Raw genomic sequence first — 26,105 nt, forward strand, 5'->3', positions numbered from 1 at the left:
CTGGTGCACTTGATAAAATAAATGGCATCATGTTTAAAAAATACGACGTGGAAACACTGAAGCAAGATCTAAAGCACATGTGTCAAACTGAAGGTCTGGGGGCCAAATCCGGCCCCCCATAGTTTCTTCTGTGGCCCTCTAGCAGTTTTTATCTGTATTCTGTCAAATTACATCAATCAGTTCCTCCAGTTTATCGCAAAAATTCATGTGAAATTTTGTTCTTTTTTGTGCAAATTTTCAGCAAAAATGGTCAAAAGCTTTTGGTTAAATGATTTTTAACCGATGCTACCTCCCACCTGCAGGTGGCAGTATTTCTTACTTCTACCTTACTGCTTCCTCAGCTTTACTCAACGTCAAGTTTTGTCCATTATCGATACGGCGAGTTACAAAATGTCACATTTACCGCCATAAAAAAATCACAAAACAATCATAAAGTCCTGGATGGAGTGATCGATCGAATGCAGATACAGATATTGATTAATATTTTAACATTGGACTTATCAATACATTCTGGGATAACAATCAAAAAACACTGACTTATTCCTCCCTTGTTTTTATACAGATAATATTGTTGATTTTGACTGAAACTGGAGAAGTTTGGGAGGAAAAATCCTGTATGTAAACTTCTGGTTTCTGTTTGCTCCATAATGTACGGTATTATGTAAGCATCAGAACCGTTCCAACTGGCTTTTTCTAAAGCAGCTGCAGCGCATATGTGGGTATTTTTTTATCCGTCACCCCAGAAATAATTACAGCAGCAATTAGCCTTTGTGTGTGTGAGCAGTGTGTGTGAGCAGTGTGTGTGAGCAGTGTGTGTGAGCAGTGTGAGTGAGCAGTGTGTGTGAGCAGTGTGAGTGAGCAGTGTGTGTGAGCAGTGTGAGTGAGCAGTGTGTGTGAGCAGTGTGTGTGAGCAGTGTGAGTGAGCAGTGTGTGTGAGCAGTGTGTGTGAGCAGTGTGTGTGAGCAGTGTGTGTGAGCAGTGTGAGTGAGCAGTGTGTGTGAGCAGTGTGTGTGAGCAGTGTGTGTGAGCAGTGTGAGTGAGCAGTGTGTGTGAGCAGTGTGTGTGAGCAGTGTGTGTGAGCAGTGTGAGTGAGCAGTGTGTGTGAGCAGTGTGTGTGAGCAGTGTGAGTGAGCAGTGTGGTGTGAGCAGTGTGTGTGAGCAGTGTGTGTGAGCAGTGTGTGTGAGCAGTGTGAGTGAGCAGTGTGTGTGAGCAGTGTGTGTGAGCAGTGTGAGTGAGCAGTGTGTGTGAGCAGTGTGTGTGAGCAGTGTGAGTGAGCAGTGTGTGTGAGCAGTGTGTGTGAGCAGTGTGTGTGAGCAGTGTGTGTGAGCAGTGTGAGTGAGCAGTGTGTGTGAGCAGTGTGTGTGAGCAGTGTGAGTGAGCAGTGTGTGTGAGCAGTGTGAGTGAGCAGTGTGTGTGAGCAGTGTGTGTGAGCAGTGTGTGTGAGCAGTGTGTGTGAGCAGTGAGCTCTCACTGTGCGTTAAAGTGGATCTTTGGGCTTTTTTCCTGCAGCAACGAGCTGTTTGTCCTTCGACTTTCTGAAACGGCTCGGAGTGAAAATATCGAGGTGATAAATGGAAACACGCAGAGATGAACTCTGCAGGGCGAAACAAACATGACAACGTTTCAGAAACAAAAACAGCATTTATGAAACACTGGAAATGAAGAAATGTTTTGTCATATAGTGCAGTTTTACACTCCACACTAACTAGCAAAGCAGCCATAAATTAATCTAATTAGATTATTTATTTACAGGGGAAATGAAAGAACTTATGTTTCTGCTACCAACAATCCTAATAAAGTATAAAAGAGTCTTAAAGCAGAGAAGCTTCAGTTATTCCATTATGACCAACTCATGATCACAATTGTTAACAAATGACTTTTATTTATCTGGATTATCTGGCTTTACAATTCATAGCACAGAACTTTCAACAACATTTTACAATAACAGCTTAATCTGTTTAAATAACACTACATTCAACCTTTATATTTTTTGAGTGTCATCATGCACTCAAAGTTGCCCTTCTGGTGCATGAAATGTTATTTTTGGTGTTATCCATGTTGAAAGACCTTTATCAACCAACATAACTCCATTTCGTCTCATTTGAAGAAGGTCGGGGGGCTGGTTGACCTCTGATGACCCCTAGAACTTTTTTCTTAATATCTTTAAAATGATAGCTGCACAAATGAAAATCTTTGCTGCACAAACCAGCACAAACGTAGCCGAGTTGATTGATACCCATTTCGTCTGATTTGAAGAAGGTGGGGGGGCTGGTTGACCTTTGATGACCTCTAAAAACATTTCTTTATATCTTTAAAATGATAGCAGCACAAACGAAAATTTTTGCTGCACAAACCAGCACAAACGTTTGACTCTAATTTTGTCTGATTTGAAGAAGGTGGGGGGGCCAACTTCACTCAGGTCTCGTGGCCTAGCGAGGAGCAGCCATGTTGAAATGTAAAGTCGACCTAAAAAGTTGTAACTTTCCCATTTTTAAAATGGGAAATCCGACTTCTTCAGGCGTTCCAGTGGATTTTTCTGACTGGGAAATCTGAATTTCCCAGTAAAACTGGAACGCAGCATGAGAACGGCTCAGTGGGTCAGAGGGAAGAGGTTTTGTGCAATCAGGTCAGTCTGGGACCAATACATTGTTTTCATGTTGGAACCCTGATAACGGATCCATGTTTGCATGCCGATTCCATCCAGTTCAAATATTTACTGGAGCTGGGATAAAGTGGAAAAGCTTCCATCATCAGGTCAAACTCCATCAGGTCCAGAACGATGTGCAGGGTGGCACCAGGAACCTCCAGCTGTATTATCCTTTCCACTACAGCAGATCAAACACGGAGGCTTTCAGGTGTTTTTAGCTGCATCTGCAGTAAGGATGTAAAACCCAAACCCTCAGAGTTGAAACGTAAATCTCTGTTCATAAATCTGCTGGGACCCGATTCCACCGAGGATCAAAGTTTTCCCTCTAACAGGAGATCCATCTCATGTTTTGTTGGCCCGGAGGCTTGTAGTTTAAGAGAATTACAAGCTTCTTAAAAAGCAAAACTAAAGATTTATAACAGCACAATAAAGTTTGATTTAAACCGCATCAGAATGACGATGAATTCTGGGAATTTATGAGATCCTCTTGAGAAACAACTGGCAGACTGACGCGATCCATGATCTCCAAGTCTTTACGACTCGTTTTAAAGGAATTAAACTATCACAGACTTCGTGTCGCTTGATTAAAGTCATGAAAACAGGATAAAAACTCAAAGGTTCAAGATGCTAAAACAATACAACTATTGTTGCAGCTGCACTTTCACTCAAAACATTCAAATCCAGCAGTCGCTTTCTCTGTTCAGCTTGTTGAATATTAATTAAACTGAATTTTAAAAGAAATGAATTGAATGTTATTTTAACTTTTAAAAAATGATGGGTAAGAATCGATTATGAGGCATTTTTTCACATCCACTCCGGGGTTTCTGCCTTACCAGATGTACGAAACTGACATTTTTTCGCCATCTGACGACACCACTAGTGTACGGAGCAAGACTAGATGTCCGTGACGGCGCCACACCAGGACTTGCTGAGGCGCTGATCAGGTCCAGAACGGTGACCCTGGGTCGGTTGGTGCGAGTGGCTGGACCGGATTTTGGGAACATCCAGGGAGTCGGCTCACTGCTGGGGATCCGGTCCGCCAGGCTAACTCAGCGCTTCCTGGACCGGGTGAAGGTACAGATGACGGCTGGGGAGAGGCGGCTCCTGCAGCTGCACGTCACAGGAGACTGCCTGCCCGATCCGACTGACCCATTCCCAGACTTGTTTATAACTCCGGATTTCGGAGAGGACGGTGGTCCTCTGCTACAAAGTCTGGACGAAGGACTGGACTTACGCAAAACAGGGCCAAAAATGCTGTACGAATATTGTGTCAAAATCCTGAACAAAAGAACTATCAGTGTGTGGAGCGACAGACTCAACAGTCAGAAACCTCAGTGGAGGACTCGGTACAAACCTCCGATAAAAAAACGGACTGGTGATTTACAGTATCAGATTCTTCACGGCGCCATCGCCACCAACTCGTTTTTATCGGTCATCAGTCCTGGGGTTTTAAACGAGTGTCCATTTTGTAGTTTGTCTGAGAGTGTTTTTCACGTTTTTATGGATTGTGTACGGTTAACTGGCTTTTTAAATTTTTTAAGGAGCATTTTTAGCCTTTTTAGCGTGGTTTTTACCAATTCTGTTTTTATCAATGGTGTACATTACAGTCGATCCACTAGTTTTAAATCCCGGCTTTTAAATTTTTTAATAGCCGAAGCCAAGATGGCTATTTATTTGACGGGACGGGACAAAATGCAGGCTGGACCTGAACTCGACGTGGAGCTCTGTGGAAGGTCAACATCAGGGCCAGGTTGAGGTTGGAGTTTTGTTTCCACAGAGCCACCGGGAATCTGAAGGGTTTTTTAGAACAATGTGTTGTGCACCATTTCTAATCAGGGAGAACTAAAATATAACCAGTTGTTATTGTAACTATTTATTGTGTTTTTTTAGTATCCTTGACCTGATTATGTAATGTATTGTTCAATTATTGTATAATAAATGTTTTGTTAAAAATCAAAAAAACAAATCTTCTTCTTCTCATGAATTTGCTGTTCTGAAGCCGCTGGCCTCAGAACAGGACGATGTTTACATCTGGGACATTAGGAGGGCTGATGGAGGTCAGAGGTCACTTGGACACTTCCTGTTCTCCACATGTTCTCCCAGTCACGCTGTCACGCTGCGTTCTGTGATCAGATTTTTACAACATTCCTGTTTTTCTCCCATTTGGGAGCGAAGCGGGCCGGAGGAGGCTGATGTGGATCCCAAAGGACGGATCCAGCGATCCGGCTGATGAGAAACGCTGGCGGTCACTGGGAACCGACACGGCTTCGGTTCTGATCAGACATCATCACTTCCTGCTTTTAAAGCAGGCAAACAGGACAACAGCAACGGTGTTCTGTTGCTGGACTTCTGTGCTCGCCATGGATTGTCCATAACGAACACCATGTTCAAGCATAAGGGTGTCCATATGTGCACTTGGCACCAGGACACCCTAGGCCGCAGTTCGATGATCGACTTTGTCATCGTTTCATCGGATCTGCGGCCGTATGTCTTGGACACTCGGGTGAAGAGAGGTGCGGAGCTGTCCACTGACCACTACCTGGTGGTGAGTTGGCTCCGGTGGTGGGGGCGAAAGCCGGTCAGACCTGGCAGGCCCAAACGTGTTGTGAGGGTCTGCTGGGAACGTCTGGCGGAATCCCCTGTGAGACGGAGCTTTAACTCCCATCTCCGGCAAAACTTCGAACACGTCCCGGGGGAGGTGGGGGACATGGAGTCTGAGTGGACCGTGTTCCGTGCCTCCATTGTCGAGGCGGCCGATCGGAGCTGTGGCCGCAAGGTTGTCGGTGCCTGTCGCGGCGGCAACCCTCGAACCCGCTGGTGGACACCTTCGGTGAGGGATGCCGTCAGGCTGAAGAAGGAGTCCTATCGGGCCTTTTTGGCCTGTGGGACTCCGGAAGCAGCTGATGGGTACCGGCGGGCGAAGCGGCATGCGGCTCGGGCGGTTGCTGAGGCAAAAACCCGGGCGTGGGAGGAGTTTGGAGAGGCCATGGAGAAAGACTTCCGTACGGCTTCGAGGCGATTCTGCTGCACCATCCGGCGTCTCAGGGGGGGGAAGCGGTGCAGCACCAACACTGTTTATAGTGGGGATGGTGTGCTGCTGACCTCTACTCGGGACGTTGTGGGCCGGTGGGCAGAGTACTTCGAAGACCTCCTCAATCCCACCAACATGCCTTCCACTGAGGAAGCGGAGCCTGGGGACTCTGGGTTGGGCTCTCCAATCTCTGGGGATGAGGTCGCCGAGGTGGTTAAAAAGCTCCTCGGTGGCAGGGCCCCGGGGGTGGATGAGATCCGCCCGGAGTTCCTTAAGGCTCTGGATGTTGTAGGGTTGTGTTGGTTGACGCGACTCTGCAATGTCGCATGGACATCGGGGGCAGTTCCCCTGGATTGGCAGACTGGGGTGGTGGTCCCCCTGTTCAAAAAGGGGGACCGGAGGGTGTGCTCCAATTATAGAGGGGTCACACTCTTAAGCCTCCCTGGCAAGGTCTATTCAGGGGTCCTGGAGAGGAGGGTCCGTCGGATAGTCGAACCTCGGATTCAGGAAGAGCAGGGTGGTTTTCGTCCTGGTCGTGGAACGCTGGACCAGCTCTACACCCTCGGCAGGGTCCTGGAGGGTGCATGGGAGTTCGCCCAACCAGTCTACATGTGTTTTGTGGACTTGGAGAAGGCGTTCGACCGTGTCCCTCGGGGAGCCCTGTGGGGGGTTCTCCGGGAGTATGGGGTACCGGGCCCTTTGATACGGGCTGTCAGGTCCCTGTATGACCGGTGTCAGAGTCTGGTCCGCATTGCCGGCAGTAAGTCGGGCTCGTTTCCGGTGAGAGTTGGACTCCGCCAGGGCTGCCCTTTGTCACCGATTCTGTTCATCACTTTCATGGACAGAATTTCTAGGCGCAGCCAAGGTGTTGAGGGGATCCGATTTGGTGGCCTTAGGATCTCATCTCTGCTTTTTGCAGACGATGTGGTCCTTTTGGCTTCATCAGATCGTGATCTGCAGCTCTCGCTGGAGCGGTTCGCAGCCGAGTGTGACGCGGCCGGGATGAGGATCAGTGCCTCCAAATCCGAGGCCATGGTCTTGAGCCGGAAAAGGGTAGAGTGCCTTCTCCGGGTCAGGGGGGGTGTCCTGCCCCAAGTGGAGGAGTTTAAGTATCTCGGGATCTTGTTCACGAATGGGGGAAGAAGGGAGCGGGAGATCGACAGGCGGATTGGCGCAGCGTCTGCTGTCAAGCGGGCGCTGTACCGGTCCGTCGTGGTGAAGAGAGAGCTGAGCCAAAAAGCGAAGCTCTCGATTTACCGGTCGATCTACGTTCCCACCCTCATCTATGGTCATGAGCTTTGGGTCATGACCGAAAGAACGAGATCGCGGATACAAGCGGCCGAAATGGGTTTTCTCCGTAGGGTGGCTGGGCTCTCCCTTAGAGATAGGGTGAGAAGCTCAGTCATCCGGGAGGGACTCAGAGTAGAGCCGCTGCTCCTTCACATCGAGAGGAGCCAGTTGAGGAGCATCTGGTCAGGATGCCTCCTGGACGCCTCCCTGGTGAGGTGTTCCGGGCACGTCCCACCGGGAGGAGGCCCCGGGGAAGACCCAGGACACGCTGGAGGGACTATGTCTCTCGGCTGGCCTGGGAACGCCTCGGGATTCCCCCGGAGGAGCTAGAAGAAGTGGCTGGGGAGAGGGAAGTCTGGGCCTCCCTTCTGAAGCTGCTACCCCCGCGACCCGACCTCGGATAAGCGGAAGAAGATGGATGGATGGATGGAAACAGGACAACCAGGCCAGTTAAATCAATAAATCAAATGATAAATTAAAACAAACTCAATGATTTCCATTTGCATCTTCTACCAAAATCTGGATGATAAAAGTCTTGAAACTAAACTAAACCATATTTTGAAGGATCATTTTGTGTAAAGAGACTTTTTAATTCATTTTATTTGTTGTTTTATTTATCTCAGATATGTAAAACGCTTATTAAAGTTTGAGAATGTGTTCTTGCATTATTGCCATTATTTTACCTTAAAATGGTCTCAAAACAACAATATTGTTCATCACAATAATTTCTGGGACCATTTATTGTCCAGCAAAATTCAATAATTGAGGGTGAAAACTCAACACACAGCAATTTGAAAAAGAAAGTACACCCTTTCCTTATGAAGACATATTTACAACTTTCTGAAGTTGTTTAAATCACGTTAACAGAAACATTCAGACACTAATTTAACCAAACAGCTCAATGATAAAACGTTCGGCTTCAACTGGATTTAAAGGGAAAATGGCAGCAAAAGGAATATTTTGTTGTTCTACATTTGTGCAGGTTGTTCCTCCTTCTTGGTTCAATCAATCAACGGTCCGTCATAAAGTATTTAATCTGATTTAAATCTGAGGAAAGAGAGAAAACAAGGCGGTTTTCCCAAAAGGAAACGTTTTGGAACATTAGCGTTTCGGCTTATGAGGAAATCAAAGCTCCTTACTTTGGTCTGGATCCGGTTGAGTTTCCTCTCCATAAACCGGACTGGGAGTCTGGACCTGCGGTTCTGATGGGGGTTCTGTGGAAGCAAGTTGGTAGAAAAAAACAAACATATTTTACAGATCAATCATAAATTAAGTCCAGGAGAAAAGTTGGTAAATTTTCAGCTGCTGTGGTTTTTTTCAGCAACCAACCAAACCGTTTGAGCAGCCTGTTCCCCTCCTGGCCTGTGGGGGCGCTGCACCAAGAACCACTGAAGGAAACGACACAAAACTTTATTATTCATGAAATATAAACAAAATGGAGCAGCGCCAGGTTTTAACAGTTGGAGGATTTCTCTCTTTATGGAGCTTTTTGTTATTTAGTGAAATAACAAAAACTGAAACTGACAAAACATTTTTGTTAACTGAAATAAATAAAAACAGTAATTAAAGGGGAAAAACTAAAACTACCTGGAACTATAGGTATTATCAGAAAATAAATGAAGATGAACTTTTAAAGTCTAACAGATCAGCAGTTTTACTAACTGGTTTAGGAGTATAAATAAAATAATAAATAAAGTTTCTGGATTTTCTACCCACTGAATGAACAACAAACATGTTTTTACTAAAAATTCACCAGACAAACATCTGCAGATTAGTTAAAGTTTCTGAAGTTTTTTATTGAAAGAAACTGATTTGGAAACATTTTCATTTGACCTGATTTTATTATTTATACGATTTATTGTCATTTTTATTGCTAAAATACCAAAATTTCCACTTAACTTCATATTTTGATCCATGTGATTATGTAATTTTGAAATATTAAATGGTTGATAATTTGACCAGAACCTCATTACTTTTTTCCAGAACTTGGCTGTTTTTCTGCTCACTTCCTGTTTCAGACGCTGAAAAGAACCAACATGTCTAAAACCTTCGCTGACCTTCTCCTCGCAGCGTTAGGTAACCTAATGACTTGGTTCCCTCTGGGGTTCTCCGGCCCGTTCAGCAGAGGAAGCAGAACAAAGCGTTCGCCTGGAGAGAAAAATATCTCTGACATGTGAAGGCAACACAGTTTAAAGTACCGAGCCAAAAACCCTGAACACGAGTTATTCAGGCATTGTTGTTCTGTTCTGTTCTGTTCTGTTCTGTTCTGTTCTGTTCGGTTCTGTTCGGTTCGGTTCTGAGGTGATTAAAAACCCGTTACGTCTGAATCAAGATCGTTTGCTTTCACAAAGTTTTCGAATCTGATTCCAGAGTCAGATTTTCAGTTTCTTCCTCCAACTGGAAATAATTGATCATCTCTTTAAAGGAAAAGCCAAACATTTATTTTTTCTCCTACTAAACAAATAAATGGATAATTAATTTGATCTGAATATAACATAAAACATCCATGATTAATATGTTCCAGACAGCTTTGAATTTGGGATTTTATTTGATAAAACACAGCTGCAGATGTAATAATAAACAGTTTGCCCTGATGTTTTAGACCTGGCTGGAAAACTGTTTGGATTTGTCACATAAGACAAAATGTTTCAAATAAATAATGCAAAATAAATTACAGTAATCAAGCACAAATGAGACGTGTAAATAGATTTGAATGGAGAGAAACAGAACAGATTCTCCTTTCTGGGTTTTATCCAAGCAGGAAGCGACCAGAAATATACAAAAACGTCTCCAGGAAAAAGTTCAACATTTTCTCCCATTTCAAAAACTCAAAATCCTTTTTTGTCCCACAAAAAGGGTTTTATTTCTTATAGTTTTGGCTTAGAGATCATAAGATCCTAAAATTCATCGTCTCAGAATTTCATCCGATCCATAAAAATGAAATATGTTTAAAAACTTTCTATGGTCTCAGTTATGGGTTGTGGCTCCTTTTGCATGAATTTGCTGCTGATCGATTCTATTGTTAATCAATTTGTTCGCCTGTCTGCCGTCGGTTTGAAGCAACACTGGAGCGCTCCTCCTCATTGAAACCACATCAACACACAAACAGACCAAACCGGATCAGAATCCAATTATGACCAAGATGCAGAACGGAGGAGGAGAAAGTTTTATCATGAGAATCGGGTCTGAAGAACCAGAACAAAAGACGGCTGCTGCAATAACAGGAAACGTTTCTGTTGCTTTTTGTGGAGAGCTGATAAGTGAATTTATGGTTAGAAGTGTCAGATTACAGGCTGCATGGAGTTTATCAGGGATTATGAGGCAACATGTAATAATTTGATAACATTGACACACGTTTTATATGAATATATATGTTTTTCTCTCTTATTTCAGACAGCAATACTGAAATTATATGGCATTATTAAACACATAAATACATATAAAATATTGTCACCTTTCTACAATCATAATCTATGTCATATTTTATTTTGTTTGTCCTATTATGAAGTTATTTTTGGAAAAAGAAAAACATTTTAACAAAAACACCAAAGAAAAAATGCTTTATTTTTTCAAATCAAAAGAAAAATCACTTTTTTGCCAAGTGATGTTTGAAAAAGAATATTGACAAAAAAAAAAATTTCCAATTTTTTTGGGCAAAAAACAAAAAAAATCACTTCCACATAATTTAATATTTTGGTCTGTTTAATGATGCAAATTTTAAATTCTGTTTTAATCAGTTCCTCAGCATTTTTTACCAAATACTTCTTTAATCCGACTTGCATCATTTCTTGGACGGATTCTGTTGAGTAAAAGTTTTGGGTATTTTATTCACCTCTGGCAATATTTCTCTCTATTTTAAATCTAGTTTCACTTTCTGAATTATGTGATAAACTATTTTATTTACTCCTCTAGTATGAGACTAGTTTTATTAAACTTGTAAAATCATCTATAATTAATTAACAATATGGTTAATAATTAGAGTTCCGATTCAACATCACAGTTAAAGGAAAAAGGAAAAAATGTCCTTCATTATGTTACAGAACAGAGAAACTCTAACACATGTGATCAACCTCCAGGCACTGAACTGAAACTTTGACTAAGCCTTTTGGTTTTCTTCCCCCGTGGCGCTGAAACAGCAGATAATCCAAACGTTTGAACTTTAAACCAGGAAAGACGGAGAGATTTATACGCCACACGGCAAAAACAGACACAAATATGACAGAGATGATCAAAGGAAACGGGAAACAGCTGAAGCTCATCACCAAATCTCAAACTAGTGCAGCAATTAGACAAATACCAGGTGTGGCTGAAGGGCGAATACCAGAACCAGTCGCAAAACAGAAGAAGATAAACACTGGAGAGCTACAACAAACCCTACAGTCTCTGGAACAAACACATGGTTCAATCAGACGATGGTAAAAACCAAGGAAACAACATTAGCTAGAGCTAACAATATTAGCTAGAGCTAACAACAATAGCTAGAACTAACAACATTAGTTAGAGCTAACAACATTAGCTAGAGCTAACGACATTAGTTAAAGCTAACAACATTAGCTAGGGCTAACACCATTAGCTAGAGCTAACAACATTAGCTAGAACTTATGCCTTTAGCTAGAGTTAACGCCATTAGCTAACGGCCATTAGCTACAACTATCACTAGTAGCAGAAGCTAATTCCATTAGCTAGAACTAAAAACAGACATTAACTTGTACTTTTGGCAACAAGTTCATGTTTGGAAAACGTCCTGCTAAGATGTCACATTCGAGTGGAGCTGTTACCTATCAATCAATCAATCAATCAATCAATCAAATTTTATTTGTATAGCACATTTCAGCAGCAAGGCATTTCAAAGTGCTTTACATCATTACAAACACAGAAACACAATGCAATATAGAATCAATCATTAAGTCAAGTTCCATCAATAAATTTGTAATTGATTACATTTCAAATACAATAATAAACAGGTGGGTTTTTAGTGGAGTTTGCATCCATAGAAGGTTTACCGGTTACAAGCAATCGTAGCAAAGCCCAGGCGTTAACTGACCTGATTGGTCAGCTGGTTTTAGCATTGAATGCGCTGTACAATGGCTGCTGGAAAAGACTTTGACTGATTAGATCCTTTCATTGGGACATTTTTCAGTTATTTTTCTGTTCTTGGCTAAATAAAACTTTCCTTTCCAGTCTTTGGTAGAGACGAAACAGAGGCTGCACGAAGAATAAATTCAAAGTAAAACCTGCAGTAAACAGCATTGCTAAAGCTGCTCATCACTTCCACAAAGCTTCTCCACTATCAGTGGTTCCTTCTGCTGGCCTCTATAGAAGGAACATGAGGAGGAGGCCATTTAAACCTAATAACTGAAAGAAGCAATAATTCCGTTCTTTCTGGTCACGTCTTGGATGCAGCTGGAACATGGCAGCGAAACACGGCTGCATAAACACATTCCACACAAATTAGTGACATGCTTCTGTAGTGAAACAGCTGTCTGGCTTTAATTTGTGAAATAAAACAATGCAAGATCTAAGAAAGCTGCAGAAAGTTTTAAAAAACGTGAAGCAAAGGTCGTTCAAACATTCTTTGAAAACTGAATCTGCTTCGCTCTTCGGTAAACGTTACGTCACCTGCTCAGTTTTCTTGTTGAAGGTGAAAGAAAATCAATATTTCTCTTAAATAACTTTTAAATTTAGTTTTGTATTAAAACTCTTCAGAACATTTGAACTGTTTCCTGATGAAGCTTTGGGACTCAGATGGCTTTGATTATAGTTTCAGTTCTTTGTGTTTGTTATTGGAGTCGCAGCTAATTTACAGCAGCAGAGAAAAAACCTGCTGCTGCTGCTTTGCCTCTTTCCAAAGCCTGCGATGGCGATTCAAGAGTTTAATGTCTGTTTTTGGAGAACTGCAGGGATTTCAGGGCAGAACCAGCGCGGTTCTTAAAACCCTTCTTCACTTTGCGCCCAGATTATACGATCTGACATGATCCGTGTTTGATCCTTGCTTTACTACAATCGCTCTCTCAGGAAGCAGGCGAAACAGGAGCAACCTCAGGGAGAAACTTACTGACTGAGCACCGGCGTGGGCAGACGCTGAAATTAACCCCAAGGAGACGAGGTTCCTACAAAGTAGCAGCGGTACACATCTAGAGTTCACTGCTGGGTTTGGATAGAAACTACTGGTTGGAGGATTTTAATCTGTTAATTATCCAAATTATTGTTGTTGACATCATATTTTGGGAACATGAGTTTTAGGGTGCCTTCATGTTAATCATGTTCCAGTCAGTTTGTCTAAAAAGTCCGGTTCATTTCTTGAGTTGTGAATGCTAAGCTAACTCTGGTCCGCCTACCAACCTCGGTCTCGGTTCGAATATGTGAACGCCAAGCGAACTGCAGACCGCTCCAAAAGCAGGAAGTGGACTACAGAACAGGGCATTCTGGGTAAATACAACCAAAACAAACGTTGTTAGCCTAGCGCTAGCAGGAGAAATGGCTCCTGGTTTTTAGCCAAAAACTAAAGAGAAATCCTCCAACGCTAAAATCTGACACATCTGGTGGAGAAGGAAGTTGCTCTCAGTGTCTTCAGAGGTTTTTGTGTCGTTTCCTTCAGTGGTTCTTGGTGCAGCGCCCCCACAGGCCAGGAGGGGAACAGGTTGGTTTGACTCAGAACCACAGCAGCTGGAGGTGTTGAAGTTTTGATCTCAATCAAACTGAATCTACTGGATTATCAGGAGGGAAAACATCCTGATAGTCTCATAACAAATCCCTTCATTTTCCATAATCCAAATGGATCCAGGAAGTCTGATGAACAAGGTGAGAATGTACTATCAGGCCATCCGCTGCCTTTAAATTAAAAGAAGCAAACATTCAAAATAAATCACTCTATAGGCATTTCACTTTCACAATTCAATTAAAAGCCTAAAATTACATCTGAAAATAATTCACACACAAATAAGTTTGGCTTCTTGGAGGACTTGGCCAAGACTTGAGCAGATAATCTGTTAATTATCCTGTTATCCATCACGTTCCCTGAACCAGATTATCGGAGTTCAGCTCAAACAAACAGCAGAAGAATCGCCCGGCGGCGAGCGACGCAGCATCCTGCAGCACACAAAACACACCCAAACTATGGCAGCACACGAGTTCAAGGCGGGAAAAGTGTTTCTGTGAGGGTGGGTGGGATATTATCTTATCAGTCAGGAGCCTCGTTGCTGGAGGTTTAATGTCTAACTGTTCAATTAGGATCGTTTATCATCACAGAGCGTTAAAGCTGCACAAACCGCCGCCGCTGCTTTAAGGCTGGAGATAAATCTGACAGTAATAAGTTTTTCTGCTCCGTCTGAAATGCTTTTCAGACGCATTTTTCATCCTTTTCAGACAGAAACATGAATGTGGATTAATGGATTTCTGCCACAGAGCGCAGCATGGTGTTTGGATGTCCTAATCAAATACTCTGCTGCCGAGTTTCTGCCACCAAAGCGCTGGATTTCTGTTTCTGTTCACGTTTCAACTGAAAATGCACACAAGCTGTTGGAAGAACAAAGCTGCAAAAAGCGACACAAACAAATTACACAACAATGGTGGAAATGTAGAATGTCTTTGTGAAGAATGAAAGAAATGATGGGGAAAAGGAAAAATGACTGCATCCGGAAAAAACTGTGAAAACTGCTCACGGATGCAGCTGGAACAAAAATCAACAGAAAAATTGTTATGGTATATAAACAGGAAGCAATTAAATAACTAAAGAAACACAACAACAACAAAACAGGCGGGAAAAAACTGAAAACAGAAACTCAGCTACTGAAAGACACCAACAGAGAAAAACAACAAAAACTAAAACTACATGTCAGAATTAATACAATTATAATTATAAAGTCAAGTTGTCATAACAGAATGGATTATTATCTCCAGATTATGTTTCAGATTAGTTTAGCATCCAGGCATTAATGAAAATCCCAAGAATTTGTGGACATATGGATCCAGGTCACCAGAGTTTGGAGGAGAAATGTTTGAATTACTGTTGAGACTGAATGAAATCATCTGTTTTCTTTTTATTAAAGCTCAGAAAATTCATGGCTAGCGAAGCTTTGATGTTTTCTAGGAAACTGAGGTCAGACGGAGGATGAGCAGAAATAAATCAGTCGTCTGCATAACGGTGAATAAAAAAGACTTTCTGTAAAAAACACTCGAATGTTAACATGTAATCCTCATTACCAGCACTTAAACACCAAAACAATTTAAAATAACATAAAAATCTAAGTTTTCTGAGGCTGTCAGGCTGCACTAACATTCCCTTCCAATGTGAAACAATGTACTTAGCGATGCGTCTAAATGGAGATAAAAAATGGCCGAATATGCTAATCGCTAGCTTTAGCTAGAAAATGGTGGACCGTCGAGTTCATTTCCATCAACGACCGGATGAACAAAATAAATAAAATGTCATGAAAAAGTTGTTTAAAAGGACAGAGTGCGTAAAAACTTTGATCTGATTTTCTTCAAAGAGCAACTAAAAGTGTGACAGAATAACCAGAGTTATTAAAATGACCTAAAACTAATAAAATAACAAAAACTAATTGAGAAAACATTTCTGCTAACTGAAATAAATAAAAACTATAACTAACTGGAACTATACAGTGAGTTTATAAAATGAAAACACACTGAAATTATTGATAAAGCAATTTTGTGTTTATTCAGAAAACAATACAAAAACGTGTTTGATTACTGAGTTGTGTTTTTCAGCCAGCTGACAGGCTGTGCGCAGCCACAGAGTTTCAGACAGCCAATGAAACCTCTTGTTGCTACGGTTACCTGGATCTCATTAAAACTGTTGGAAGCAGTTTTGAAGCTCAAGGTCTTTGAGGATTTGTGAGGTTTTACAGATTGAATCTGTCGGCTCACCGGCGCCGAGTTCTGCTCTTCTGACCAGGACAGATGAGACTGAACAACAGGAAACAGAACCATCGGGTCTCTGGTTCCTCGTGGAAACACAGGCTGTGTGCAGCTGCAGGGCACTAACTGCATTCCATATGCTATGACCTTAGTGAGGCTACTGATCATATCTGCTCCCAAAATTAGGCTGTTTATTACAGGAGCGGCTCCAAATGTCACTGAAGAGGAGACAGAGGGCCGGTCCGGTCCGGTCCGGTCCGGTGCGGTGCGGTGCGGTCGGGTCCGGTGCGGTCCGGTCCGGTGCGGTCCGGAGAAAGAGTCCCCAGAGAACGTTTGGGTCGTTTAGCTTTTTATACGTTTTTTTCAAAACAGATGATGAAAGAAAAGCAAAACACAACTTAAAGACTTGAAAAATAAAAACGATAAGAAAATAAAAATAAAAACGATAAGAAAACACATCTTAGAGAATGTGTGCCAAACCCAAGGCTCGGGGGCAAAATGTGGCCCGCTGCAGCTTTTTCTGTGGCCGTCCAGACTCGGCAGTTTTTGTGTTTACAGTAAAATTACTCCAGTCAGTTCCTGCTGTTTTTTGTTCCATGATCTTGGAAATTCACCCAAAACCAACAAACCTTTTCACTTTTTCATGCTAATATGTAATTGTGAGTTTACTGAAAAGTAAAAAAAAAAAGGTAGAAAACATTGTGTTTAAGTGATGAAACTCCATGGAGGAGGACTGTGGCGGAAATCACACTTTTTCCCCAGAACTTTGATTTTTCTCAGAATTTTTCTTTTTTGTGAAAATTGTGACTTTTCTCAGAACTGAGAAAAAAAGAATTACTTCAACTATATTTTAACTTTATTGTCATACAACTTTTATAATATGACTGGTAATTTTTTTCTTCATATGGCCCTAAAACAGTTGTAGTATTATGAGAATAAAGTCATAATATTACGATGTTTTAATGTAGTTTTCTCTGTTTTTAGAACGACTCCATTGTACAACAGAACATATGGAGTAAAATAAGGATCAGTTTCATAAAAAATAAAAACAGAACTTAGCGGTTCATAAATGATACCAACAGGCCAGAAACACTAAAATGTTTTATAGAGTGAATTAGATTTCTGGGTGTTGCTTTAACCTTCCCCTCCAGGTTTTCTTTTGTTTTGTGTAAAATTCTACGGTCCCAGAGGGAAACGGAGTAAAAAGCTCTGCAGATTCAGTGTGTAACTGCAGCTCAGTCATGGTGGGTTAATCTATCCGCCCAGGCTGAGTTTCTGCAGCCGGTTTCACTGCAGAGGCTTTAAGCCTCACCCTGCTTTCATTGTCCGAGGGATGCGGAGAAGTCTGCTGCCCTCTGGTGGCGATTCAGCAAACACACAGTCAGCTGATCGTGAAGCGAACTGAAGAAGCTGCAGATGTTCAATAAAACTCCGATCAAAGTCCGATATACAGACTTTGGTCAGTCTGACAGTTTATATTTCTAAACATCAACTGTCAGAATGATCACACTAAAACTGAAGTCAGTAGTGGGGCGATCAGGACGAGTCGCTGCTCCGGCCTCCTGACCTCACGTGACCTCAGATTTCATTTCTAACTTTGGAAACAGCATCCATCTCCCCAAACGATTCTTCAGAACTTCAGACCAAAACAACTAGCATGGTATCAAAGGGGATGTGTTTGGTTTGTCAGGAATGTGTGACCCAAACACTGAGCGGGGTAGAACCAGTGAGCAACATGACCTTAATGTTCCCATTAGTGACCTTAACAGCCATGTTAGTTACTTAAAGGGCTGGTAGTGACTTTAACAGCATAATTTGACTTTAACAGCATAATTAGTGACCTTAAAGGGATCGAAAGCAATCTTAACCGAAACTGAGTGACCTTAATGGGCCTTTAGTGACCTTAGCAACCTTGGTTGTGTAGTAAGGTAACGAGTTTTGGCCCGTTAGTGACCTCAATGGCCCCGTTAGTGACCTTAATGGCCCCGTTAGTGACCTTAACAACCTTGGTTGTGACCTAAGGTAACGAGTTTTGGCCCGTTAGTGACCTTAACAACCTTGGTTGTGACCTAAGGTAACGAGTTTTGGCCCGTTAGTGACCTTAATGGCCCCATTAGTGACCTTAATGGTCCCATTAGTGACCTTAATGGCCCGTTAGTGACCTTAATGGCCCCATTAGTGACCTTAATGGCCCCATTAGTGACCTTAATGGCCCCGTTAGCGACCTTAATGGCCCCGTTAGTGACCTTAATGGCCCGTTAGTGACCTTAATGGCCCCATTAGTGACCTTAATGGCCCCATTAGTGACCTTAATGGCCCCGTTAGCGACCTTAATGGCCCCGTTAGTGACCTTAATGGCCCGTTAGTGACCTTAATGGTCCCATTAGTGACCTTAATGGCCCCGTTAGTGACCTTAACAACCTTGGTTGTGACCTAAGGTAACGAGTTTTGGCCCGTTAGTGACCTTAACGACCTTGGTTGTGACCTAAGGTAACGAGTTTTGGCCCATTAATGACCTTAATGGCCTTGGTTGTGACCTAAGGTAACGAGTTTTGACCCGTTATAGTGACCTTAATGGCCCCGTTAGTGACCTTAATGGCCCGTTAGTGACCTTAATGGCCCCATTAGTGACCTTAATGGCCCCATTAGTGACCTTAATGGCCCCGTTAGCGACCTTAATGGCCCCGTTAGTGACCTTAATGGCCCGTTAGTGACCTTAATGGCCCGTTAGTGACCTTAATGGCCCGTTAGTGACCTTAATGGCCCCGTTAGTGACCTTAATGGCCCGTTAGTGACCTTAATGGCCCCGTTAGTGACTTTAACAACCTTGGTTGTGACCTAAGGTAACGAGTTTTGGCCTGTTAGTGACCTTAACAACCTTGGTTGTGACCTAAGGTAACGAGTTTTGGCCTGTTAGTGACCTTAACAACCTTGGTTGTGACCTAAGGTAACGAGTTTTGGCCTGTTAGTGACCTTAACAACCTTGGTTGTGACCTAAGGTAACGAGTTTTGGCCCGTTAGTGACCTTAACAACCTTGGTTGTGACCTAAGGTAACGAGTTTTGGCCCGTTAGTGACCTTAATGGCCCGTTAGTGACCTTAATGGCCCGTTAGTGACCTTAATGGCCCGTTAGTGACCTTAATGGCCCCGTTAGTGACTTTAACAACCTTGGTTGTGACCTAAGGTAACGAGTTTTGGCCTGTTAGTGACCTTAACAACCTTGGTTGTGACCTAAGGTAACGAGTTTTGGCCCGTTAGTGACCTTAATGGCCCGTTAGTGACCTTAATGGCCCGTTAGTGACCTTAATGGCCCGTTAGTGACCTTAATGGCCCCGTTAGTGACCTTAACAACCTTGGTTGTGACCTAAGGTAACGAGTTTTGGCCCATTAATGACCTTAATGGCCTTGGTTGTGACCTAAGGTAACGAGTTTTGGCCCGTTAGTGACCTTAATGGCCCGTTAGTGACCTTAATGGCCCGTTAGTGACCTTAATGGCCCGTTAGTGACCTTAATGGCCCCGTTAGTGACTTTAACAACCTTGGTTGTTACCTAAGGTAACGAGTTTTGGCCCGTTAGTGACCTTAACAACCTTGGTTGTTACCTAAGGTAACGAGTTTTGGCCTGTTAGTGACCTTAACAACCTTGGTTGTGACCTAAGGTAACGAGTTTTGGCCCGTTAGTGACCTTAACAACCTTGGTTGTGACCTAAGGTAACGAGTTTTGGCCCGTTAGTGACCTTAACAACCTTGGTTGTGACCTAAGGTAACGAGTTTTGGCCCGTTAGTGACCTTAACAACCTTGGTTGTGACCTAAGGTAACGAGTTTTGGCCTGTTAGTGACCTTAACAACCTTGGTTGTGACCTAAGGTAACGAGTTTTGGCCCGTTAGTGACCTTAACAACCTTGGTTGTGACCTAAGGTAACGAGTTTTGGCCCGTTAGTGACCTTAACAACCTTGGTTGTGACCTAAGGTAACGAGTTTTGGCCCGTTAGTGACCTTAACAACCTTGGTTGTGACCTAAGGTAACGAGTTTTGGCCCGTTAGTGACCTTAACAACCTTGGTTGTGACCTAAGGTAACGAGTTTTGGCCCGTTAGTGACCTTAACAACCTTGGTTGTGACCTAAGGTAACGAGTTTTGGCCCGTTAGTGACCTTAACAACCCTATTAATGCATGTGACTGCCACCCATGTTCAGAACAGTTCCCTTTTACGTTAGCTCTCGAGTTTATATGGTTTTCTGTAAATATTGTCGCATCCTGATGGACATCAGCACAATGTAGGTGATATGAATTTAAACTGTCTTGATTCATCAGCTTCCACCAATAACTAGAGACTTTTAAACGCATTTTGAGAACTCACACTCTTGTTCTGCCAAGTCAGGTTCTCAATTAGAGCCAAACATTATTTCAATTGAATAGGAATTAAAATGTTCCAAATTTTTCTAAACTGAACAGAAAATCAGCTTCAGAAGCTTCCAACCCACCTGCTGCCAGCGTTGAGCAAGCTCTGCTCCGGCGTTTCTTCATCCCAGAGGAAACTCTGACGTCCCGAAGGTCTTCCTCTATGCAGCGAAACATTTCAGCTTCAAGTCCTTGACGAGCCAAGAAACTCATGGCTCATCAATTCCAGCAATAATATGAAGCTGTAAAGAAAAACAAGTTCAGATCTTTGGATGTTTTGATTTTTTTATCTGTAGGAGACGAGATTTCTGAGGAAAAGTGTATTTTAAATGCAGTTTTGTTGAAGTTCACCTTCCGGCAGGATAACTGCTCTAAACATTCAGCCAGAGATGTTACTGGACGGCCTAGATGCTGGGATTGTAATGGCCTAGTCAAAGGCCAGACCTAAGAATCCGTTGCAAGACTTGAAAACTGATGCTCACCATCAAATCTGCAAATGAGCTCAAACTTTGAGTGTTGCATCAAACTTTCCCAGAAAGTTATATAAAGTTTATGGTTGCATTAACTGTTGGAGTTTTCAGATTAATATTTGAATCATTGCTAAAAAACCCCAACAAAAACATTGATAAAGTCTTTCTAGAGCATCTCATTGTTATCAAGTGTTCATATCGAGTCGAGGAGCTGATTCAGGATTTGAACTGTTGCAGTTACACTTTGACCAGCAGGTGGCGATAAAGACTTTTCTGAGCTTCGGCTGAACTGTTTGTAATTCACACTGACATGTGCTACTGATCTCAGTCTCCTGTGTGCAAAACGGAAGAAAAAAAATCCGGCTTAACGGACAATAAATGATCAATAAAAGATCTTAATATAACGTTATTTTTTATTTTTATTTTTTGCAATGATTAAATAAAAATAAAAACGAATTAAATTTAAAATAATAATTAAGTGAGAAGGAAAAAAGACCCTCTGAGTGCTCTGTGACTAATTGGCCTCCTCGGCCGTCAGTCGCGCCTCTAACCCCGCCCACGCCGCCGACACACCCATCTCCCCACCGGCGTTTTTCATTCATTTCGTTTCCTCTGGTTTTATATCTGCGTGGGTAAAAAAGGTGACGGCGGGGTGAAGATAGCATCAAACAGAGTACACTGCGTGCGCGCGCGCCCGTGTGTGCACGTGTCTGTTCCTCCTCTTCCTCCTCCTCCTCTTCCTCCTCAGCGTGGAGGTGCGGGGCCACTACTGGCTGTGCGGCTGCGGCACTGGATGGATGTGAGGAGCATGTGTGCGGCTGAGGGAGCCTCGGGCGGAGCACACGGAGGGAAATAATTTGGATTGTATTTTTTTATGTATATATTTCGGCAGTCCGGTTGATCGGTCACCTCCACCAGGACGAGATGTCAAACTCAAACAAAAGCAAGAAGGACAAAGAAATCCTGGCAGAATATGAGAGCCAAGTGAAAGGTGAGGTCATGTTTTCATCTTTGTTGCAGCTTCATGCACCGGGCAGGGTGGGATTCTGACACCTCGCGGTGGGACGTCAGGATTCTGGGTTCATCCTGAGTGCTGCATGGCGCCTCAGGGAAGGAGGAGGAGGATGATGAAGAGGTGTGTATGTCTGCTGCATGTGTGTGTGTGTGTGTGTGTGTGTGTGTGTGTGGTTTTCTCCGGGAATCTACCTGCAGCATGCTCAGGTGAAGTCACGCGATGACCTTTACATCAAAACCTGGCAGCTTAAATCACCTCCACCCATCATCATCCTCCATCTTCCTCTCCTCTGATTGAGTGATTGGTTTAACTGGAACCAGATCGAGGGGCCACAGCGGACCGGGGGGAAGCCGCCTCGGTCCAAATGTATGGATCCGCTGCTGTAACTATGTGCTTTCCAAGTCTGCCTCGCTGCTGCGGCTCCTGATTGGTCGGTGCAGAAGGTGGTGTGTAATGTATACACAGGGCGGCCGCCGCTCCCTCGGAGGGGAGGCGAGGTGAGGTGGAAAGGTAGAGGGCTGACTTCGCACAGTGCTGACAATACATATTGGCGCTTGCAGAGCCACTGAGCTCCCGGCGGCGGTCGCGACACCGCCTCGGTCTGAATGATGGAGAGGAAGATCGCGCTAATGAGAAAATGCAAATGAAGACGAAGAAGAAGAAGAAGATCTAACTGCAGAGTAAAAGGGAAGCTGCAGAAGCTTTAGTTTCTGCGTCTGGGTGGAGAAATGTTGAGCCAATGGGTGGATGTGGCTTTGAGGTGTAAAATGACTGAAAGAACAAGTTCAGTCCGTTTACCGTTTGCTTGGCATAGATTAAAAAAAAGGATTCCATAGGTTAAAGTTGATCTATTTCTAGAAAAGAAAAACTTGAAAATGTTTGAGTTTCTAAAGTCAAAAATTTGCTAGATGAAAACCAACTCCATAATCAAACTGAAGAGGACCAAAAAAGTGACCTACTGTCTGTCTGCAAACCTCCGTTTGGGTTCAGTTGGAATGCACATGTGAACAGCAAGCGGACGGAGAAAAGCAGGAAGTGGACTACAGCCCAGGGCATTCTGGGTAAATAAAATATAATCAAACAAATGCACTAGCCTAGCGCTAGCAGGAGAAATGTCTTGTGGTCTTTTGAAATCCTCCAACCGTTCAAATCTGACGCCTCCATTTCTGTTTCTATTTGGTGAAGACGTTGCACTCAGTGTTTTCTTCAGCTTTGTGTCGTTTCCTTCAGTGGTTCTTGGTGCAGCGCCCCCACAGGCCAGGAGGGGAACAGGTTGTTAAAGCGTTTGGTTGGTTTGAGAAAGAGAACCAGCTGGAGAAGGAACAGATGGTGAAGTTTTGGTTCCAAATCGAACTGAATCTACCGAACTAACAGCCTTTGAGCAACCTGTTCCCCTCCTAACCTGTGGGGGCGCTGCACCAGGAACCACTGAAGGAAACGACACAAAAGCATCTGAAGACACTGAGAGCAACTTCCTTCTTCACCAGATGGAAACCGAAGTGAAGTAGCATTAGATCCGAGCAGTTTAAGTATTTCTCTTGACTACAATCCATTTCTTCTGCTAGCGTAGCATGTTTGTTTAGGTTGTATTTACCCAGAATGCCATGCATTGTGGTCCACTTCCTGCTTTTAGAGCGGTCTCTGAGCAGGACTTGCAGGAGGAGAACATCTGATGTTTGTGACTTTAAGCTGAAACCAATTATCCAGGTTATGCAGCAGGACGATGATCCGAAACCAAAACAGAAAACCCCCCCAAAAAGCCCAGCAGCAACAAGTGGGGGAGGGGCAAAGCTGCATTAATTAGCTTCATACAGCTGCAGAAATCTCCAGTCATTCAATCTCTCTCTTCCATATTGTTACAAAAACGTTTTGCATCTCATTTCTAACCAAAATGGCGACTCGATCAGAAAATTCCTCCTTATATTCACAGGATTTTGATGGACAACATTAACTGTTGGTTTTAGAGACTAATTAGAGAAACTTCATCAGCAGCCAATTAAAGAGGCTTACAGGAAGAGAGACGCAAAACAATTACCCCCTCCTCTTTATCAGGATATTATTTGATCAAATCAAATCCCATTTTAGAGAAGAATTGGTCTTGAGAAACGAGGAGACAAATGAAGTTTTTTGTTTGAGGCGTATTTGTCGTCTTCTGACACCAAAGTATTCCTTGTTGTTGTCCAGTTCTATAGTTTTCTGTAAAACTGCTGGAAGATTCATGACATTTGTATCATTTTTGAACAATTTCTGTACAACTCATGTTTTTTTAAGGAACTGTTTCATAACTACAGTTATTAACTACATTTTGTCATCATAAACACAATCAGGGAGACTGAATATAATCCAAACTGAATATAGTTGAAAATTTGGCTAAATTTTATTGTAGGAGCTCAAATTTTACCTGTAATTTTTATACTTTTTAAAAAATATTTGATTTTATTCAATTGAAAAATACTTGATTTATTCCAAGAGAAATGAAATGTCGTAACTCATCTCATGCAAGAGCCGCTGAGGATGGTGATGCTGTGGGCAGCAAGGTCCTCCAGCAGCAGTCAGGCTTCCAGCCAATCCCAAGAGGCCTCTGACTAGTGGCAGAGCTCTGCTTATCCACTTCTTGGGCTTTTGCTGAACCTCTGAAAGTCTGGGTCTGGTTAGAAGGATGTTGGAGTAGGGGATAAGATCCTTGATCATCATGATGGATGGAAGGTTTCAACTTCCTCCTTTGGGGTCATAGTTCAGCTATGATTTGAGCTTTCGAGCTCCCGGTTGTAGAAATCAATACACTGTTGCCATGGTTACACATCATAACTGTCAGAACGTAACAAAGTTAAGAGCAGCTCCACCAATCTAGGTCTGAACTCTGAAGCACATGAGAACGCAAGGCGGGGTGAGACCGCTCTGAAAGCAGGAAGTGGACTACAGCGCAAGGAACCTTGGGTAAATACAACCAAAACAAATGTGCTAAGCTAGCACTAGCGCTAGTGGGAGAAATGACTCATGGTTTTTTAGCCAAAGACAAGAGAGAATAGTAATCTGACGCCCCTTTTTAGTTACATTTCATGAAAATAAGTTGCTCTCAGTGTCTTCAGAGGTTTTTGTGTTGTTTCCTTCAGTGGTTCTTGGTGCAGCGCCCCCACAGGCCAGGAGGGGAACAGGTTGCTCAAAGTTGGTTTGTAAAAGAACTGCAGCAGCTAAAAATTTAACAAATGTTGCAACTTTGGTCCCAAATAAAACCAAATCTACCAGACTATTAGGTGAGAAAGCAACTTTAAACAGAATAAAACACCAAATAAAAAGGTGATTAAAACAGGAGAAAACCAAGGAAACTTTTGCATGAATATAATCCTGATCTCTAACCAGACAGCATCTCTGCCTGGTTTTTCTTCTTGGATGTTTCGCCATGCTGCGGCGTCCTGACGGCAGCTCCTCTGATCAAAGAAGCCGTTTACAGTGTAACGAGGAGGTTTCCAGGAGGAGCGATTTCAGAGATCAAACAGGAAGAGAACAGCGGATTTCCTCTTTTCTCCTCCAACAAGCTGTGATCCAAACCGATGAGTTTCATTGATGTAATCTCCTCCTGCTCTGAAACACTGAACCGAATTTTTGTCTTATTCACAGGAAGCGAGCATGCTTTTGTTTTAATTTCATTCATGAGGAGCCGATTGAGCTCAGTTCATTCTGACTTTCTTATCTGCAATTCTTTGTAGACAATCAGAGCCTCGTTTTTTCTGTATAGTTTCTACAGTTTAATAAATAGTTTGGAAACAGCTGCATTCGGGGTATTTAATTTGACAAACATGTTTGTCTCTGATGGGAAATTATGTAAAGTGGAGTGAAATTCTCACGTCGTTTTGTATGTTTGCATTCGCAGTCTTTGATGTTGAGATTGAAATCCCAGATGAAGAGCAAACTGGGAATTCAGGGAAAATGGAGCTAAAACTGAAGTACATCACAGCTTGTTTCTGTTTCTGACGGCTACAAGTGAATTTGTTGCGTTATAGAGAACTACGATATCATTTTAGAGAATTTTAATATGAATCTTTACCAGTTTTTCACATTTAAGAAAGACTAAAATTCTCTTTTCAGAATGTTTTCATGTTATTTTCTCTTTGTTCCCAGTTGAAAAGTTGTAATTTTGACTTGGAAAATCGGGTTTGCCAGGCAGTAGCAAAAGTTTTCATTAGCATTTCTGATGGTTTGCCTCTCCTGTAGCAGTCAGCGTTGCAGCAAATCTGAAAGGGCCTCTGATCAAAGACATTTTGTTGTATTACAGTTTGATGAAGAAGCTCATGGTTGTTTGCAGGGAGACCTGAAATATCCTTCAAAATTATAAATGTGAATTTACAAACTAATGTGAGTTAACATTGTTGATAA

General features: G+C 42.8%; 1 protein-coding gene and 1 long non-coding RNA gene across 5 annotated transcripts in view; one reads left to right on the forward strand and one right to left on the reverse strand.

Moving 5' to 3' along the window:
- Positions 1-7,732: 7,732 nt before the first annotated feature.
- On the reverse strand, positions 7,733-21,042 carry LOC116736970 (uncharacterized). The gene is made up of 3 exons (XR_004342712.1): positions 20,330-21,042; positions 8,109-8,183; positions 7,733-8,016 (listed from the first exon to the last, which is right to left on the reverse strand). It is a non-coding gene; the product is annotated as an uncharacterized LOC116736970 (long non-coding RNA).
- Positions 21,043-21,287: 245 nt separating this feature from the next.
- LOC116736336 (SLIT-ROBO Rho GTPase-activating protein 1-like) overlaps positions 21,288-26,105 on the forward strand; it is a 28,786-nt gene continuing 23,968 nt past the window's right edge. For all 4 annotated transcript variants that reach the window (XM_032588715.1, XM_032588717.1, XM_032588716.1 and 1 more), the window contains exon 1: positions 21,288-21,707. In XM_032588715.1, coding sequence (XP_032444606.1) covers positions 21,641-21,707 — 67 coding nt within the window. In that variant the 5' untranslated portion in view covers positions 21,288-21,640. The remainder of the gene's footprint in view (positions 21,708-26,105) is intronic.

Source organism: Xiphophorus hellerii, chromosome 17, assembly GCF_003331165.1.
Source record: "Xiphophorus hellerii strain 12219 chromosome 17, Xiphophorus_hellerii-4.1, whole genome shotgun sequence".
Lineage (NCBI taxonomy): Eukaryota > Metazoa > Chordata > Actinopteri > Cyprinodontiformes > Poeciliidae > Xiphophorus > Xiphophorus hellerii.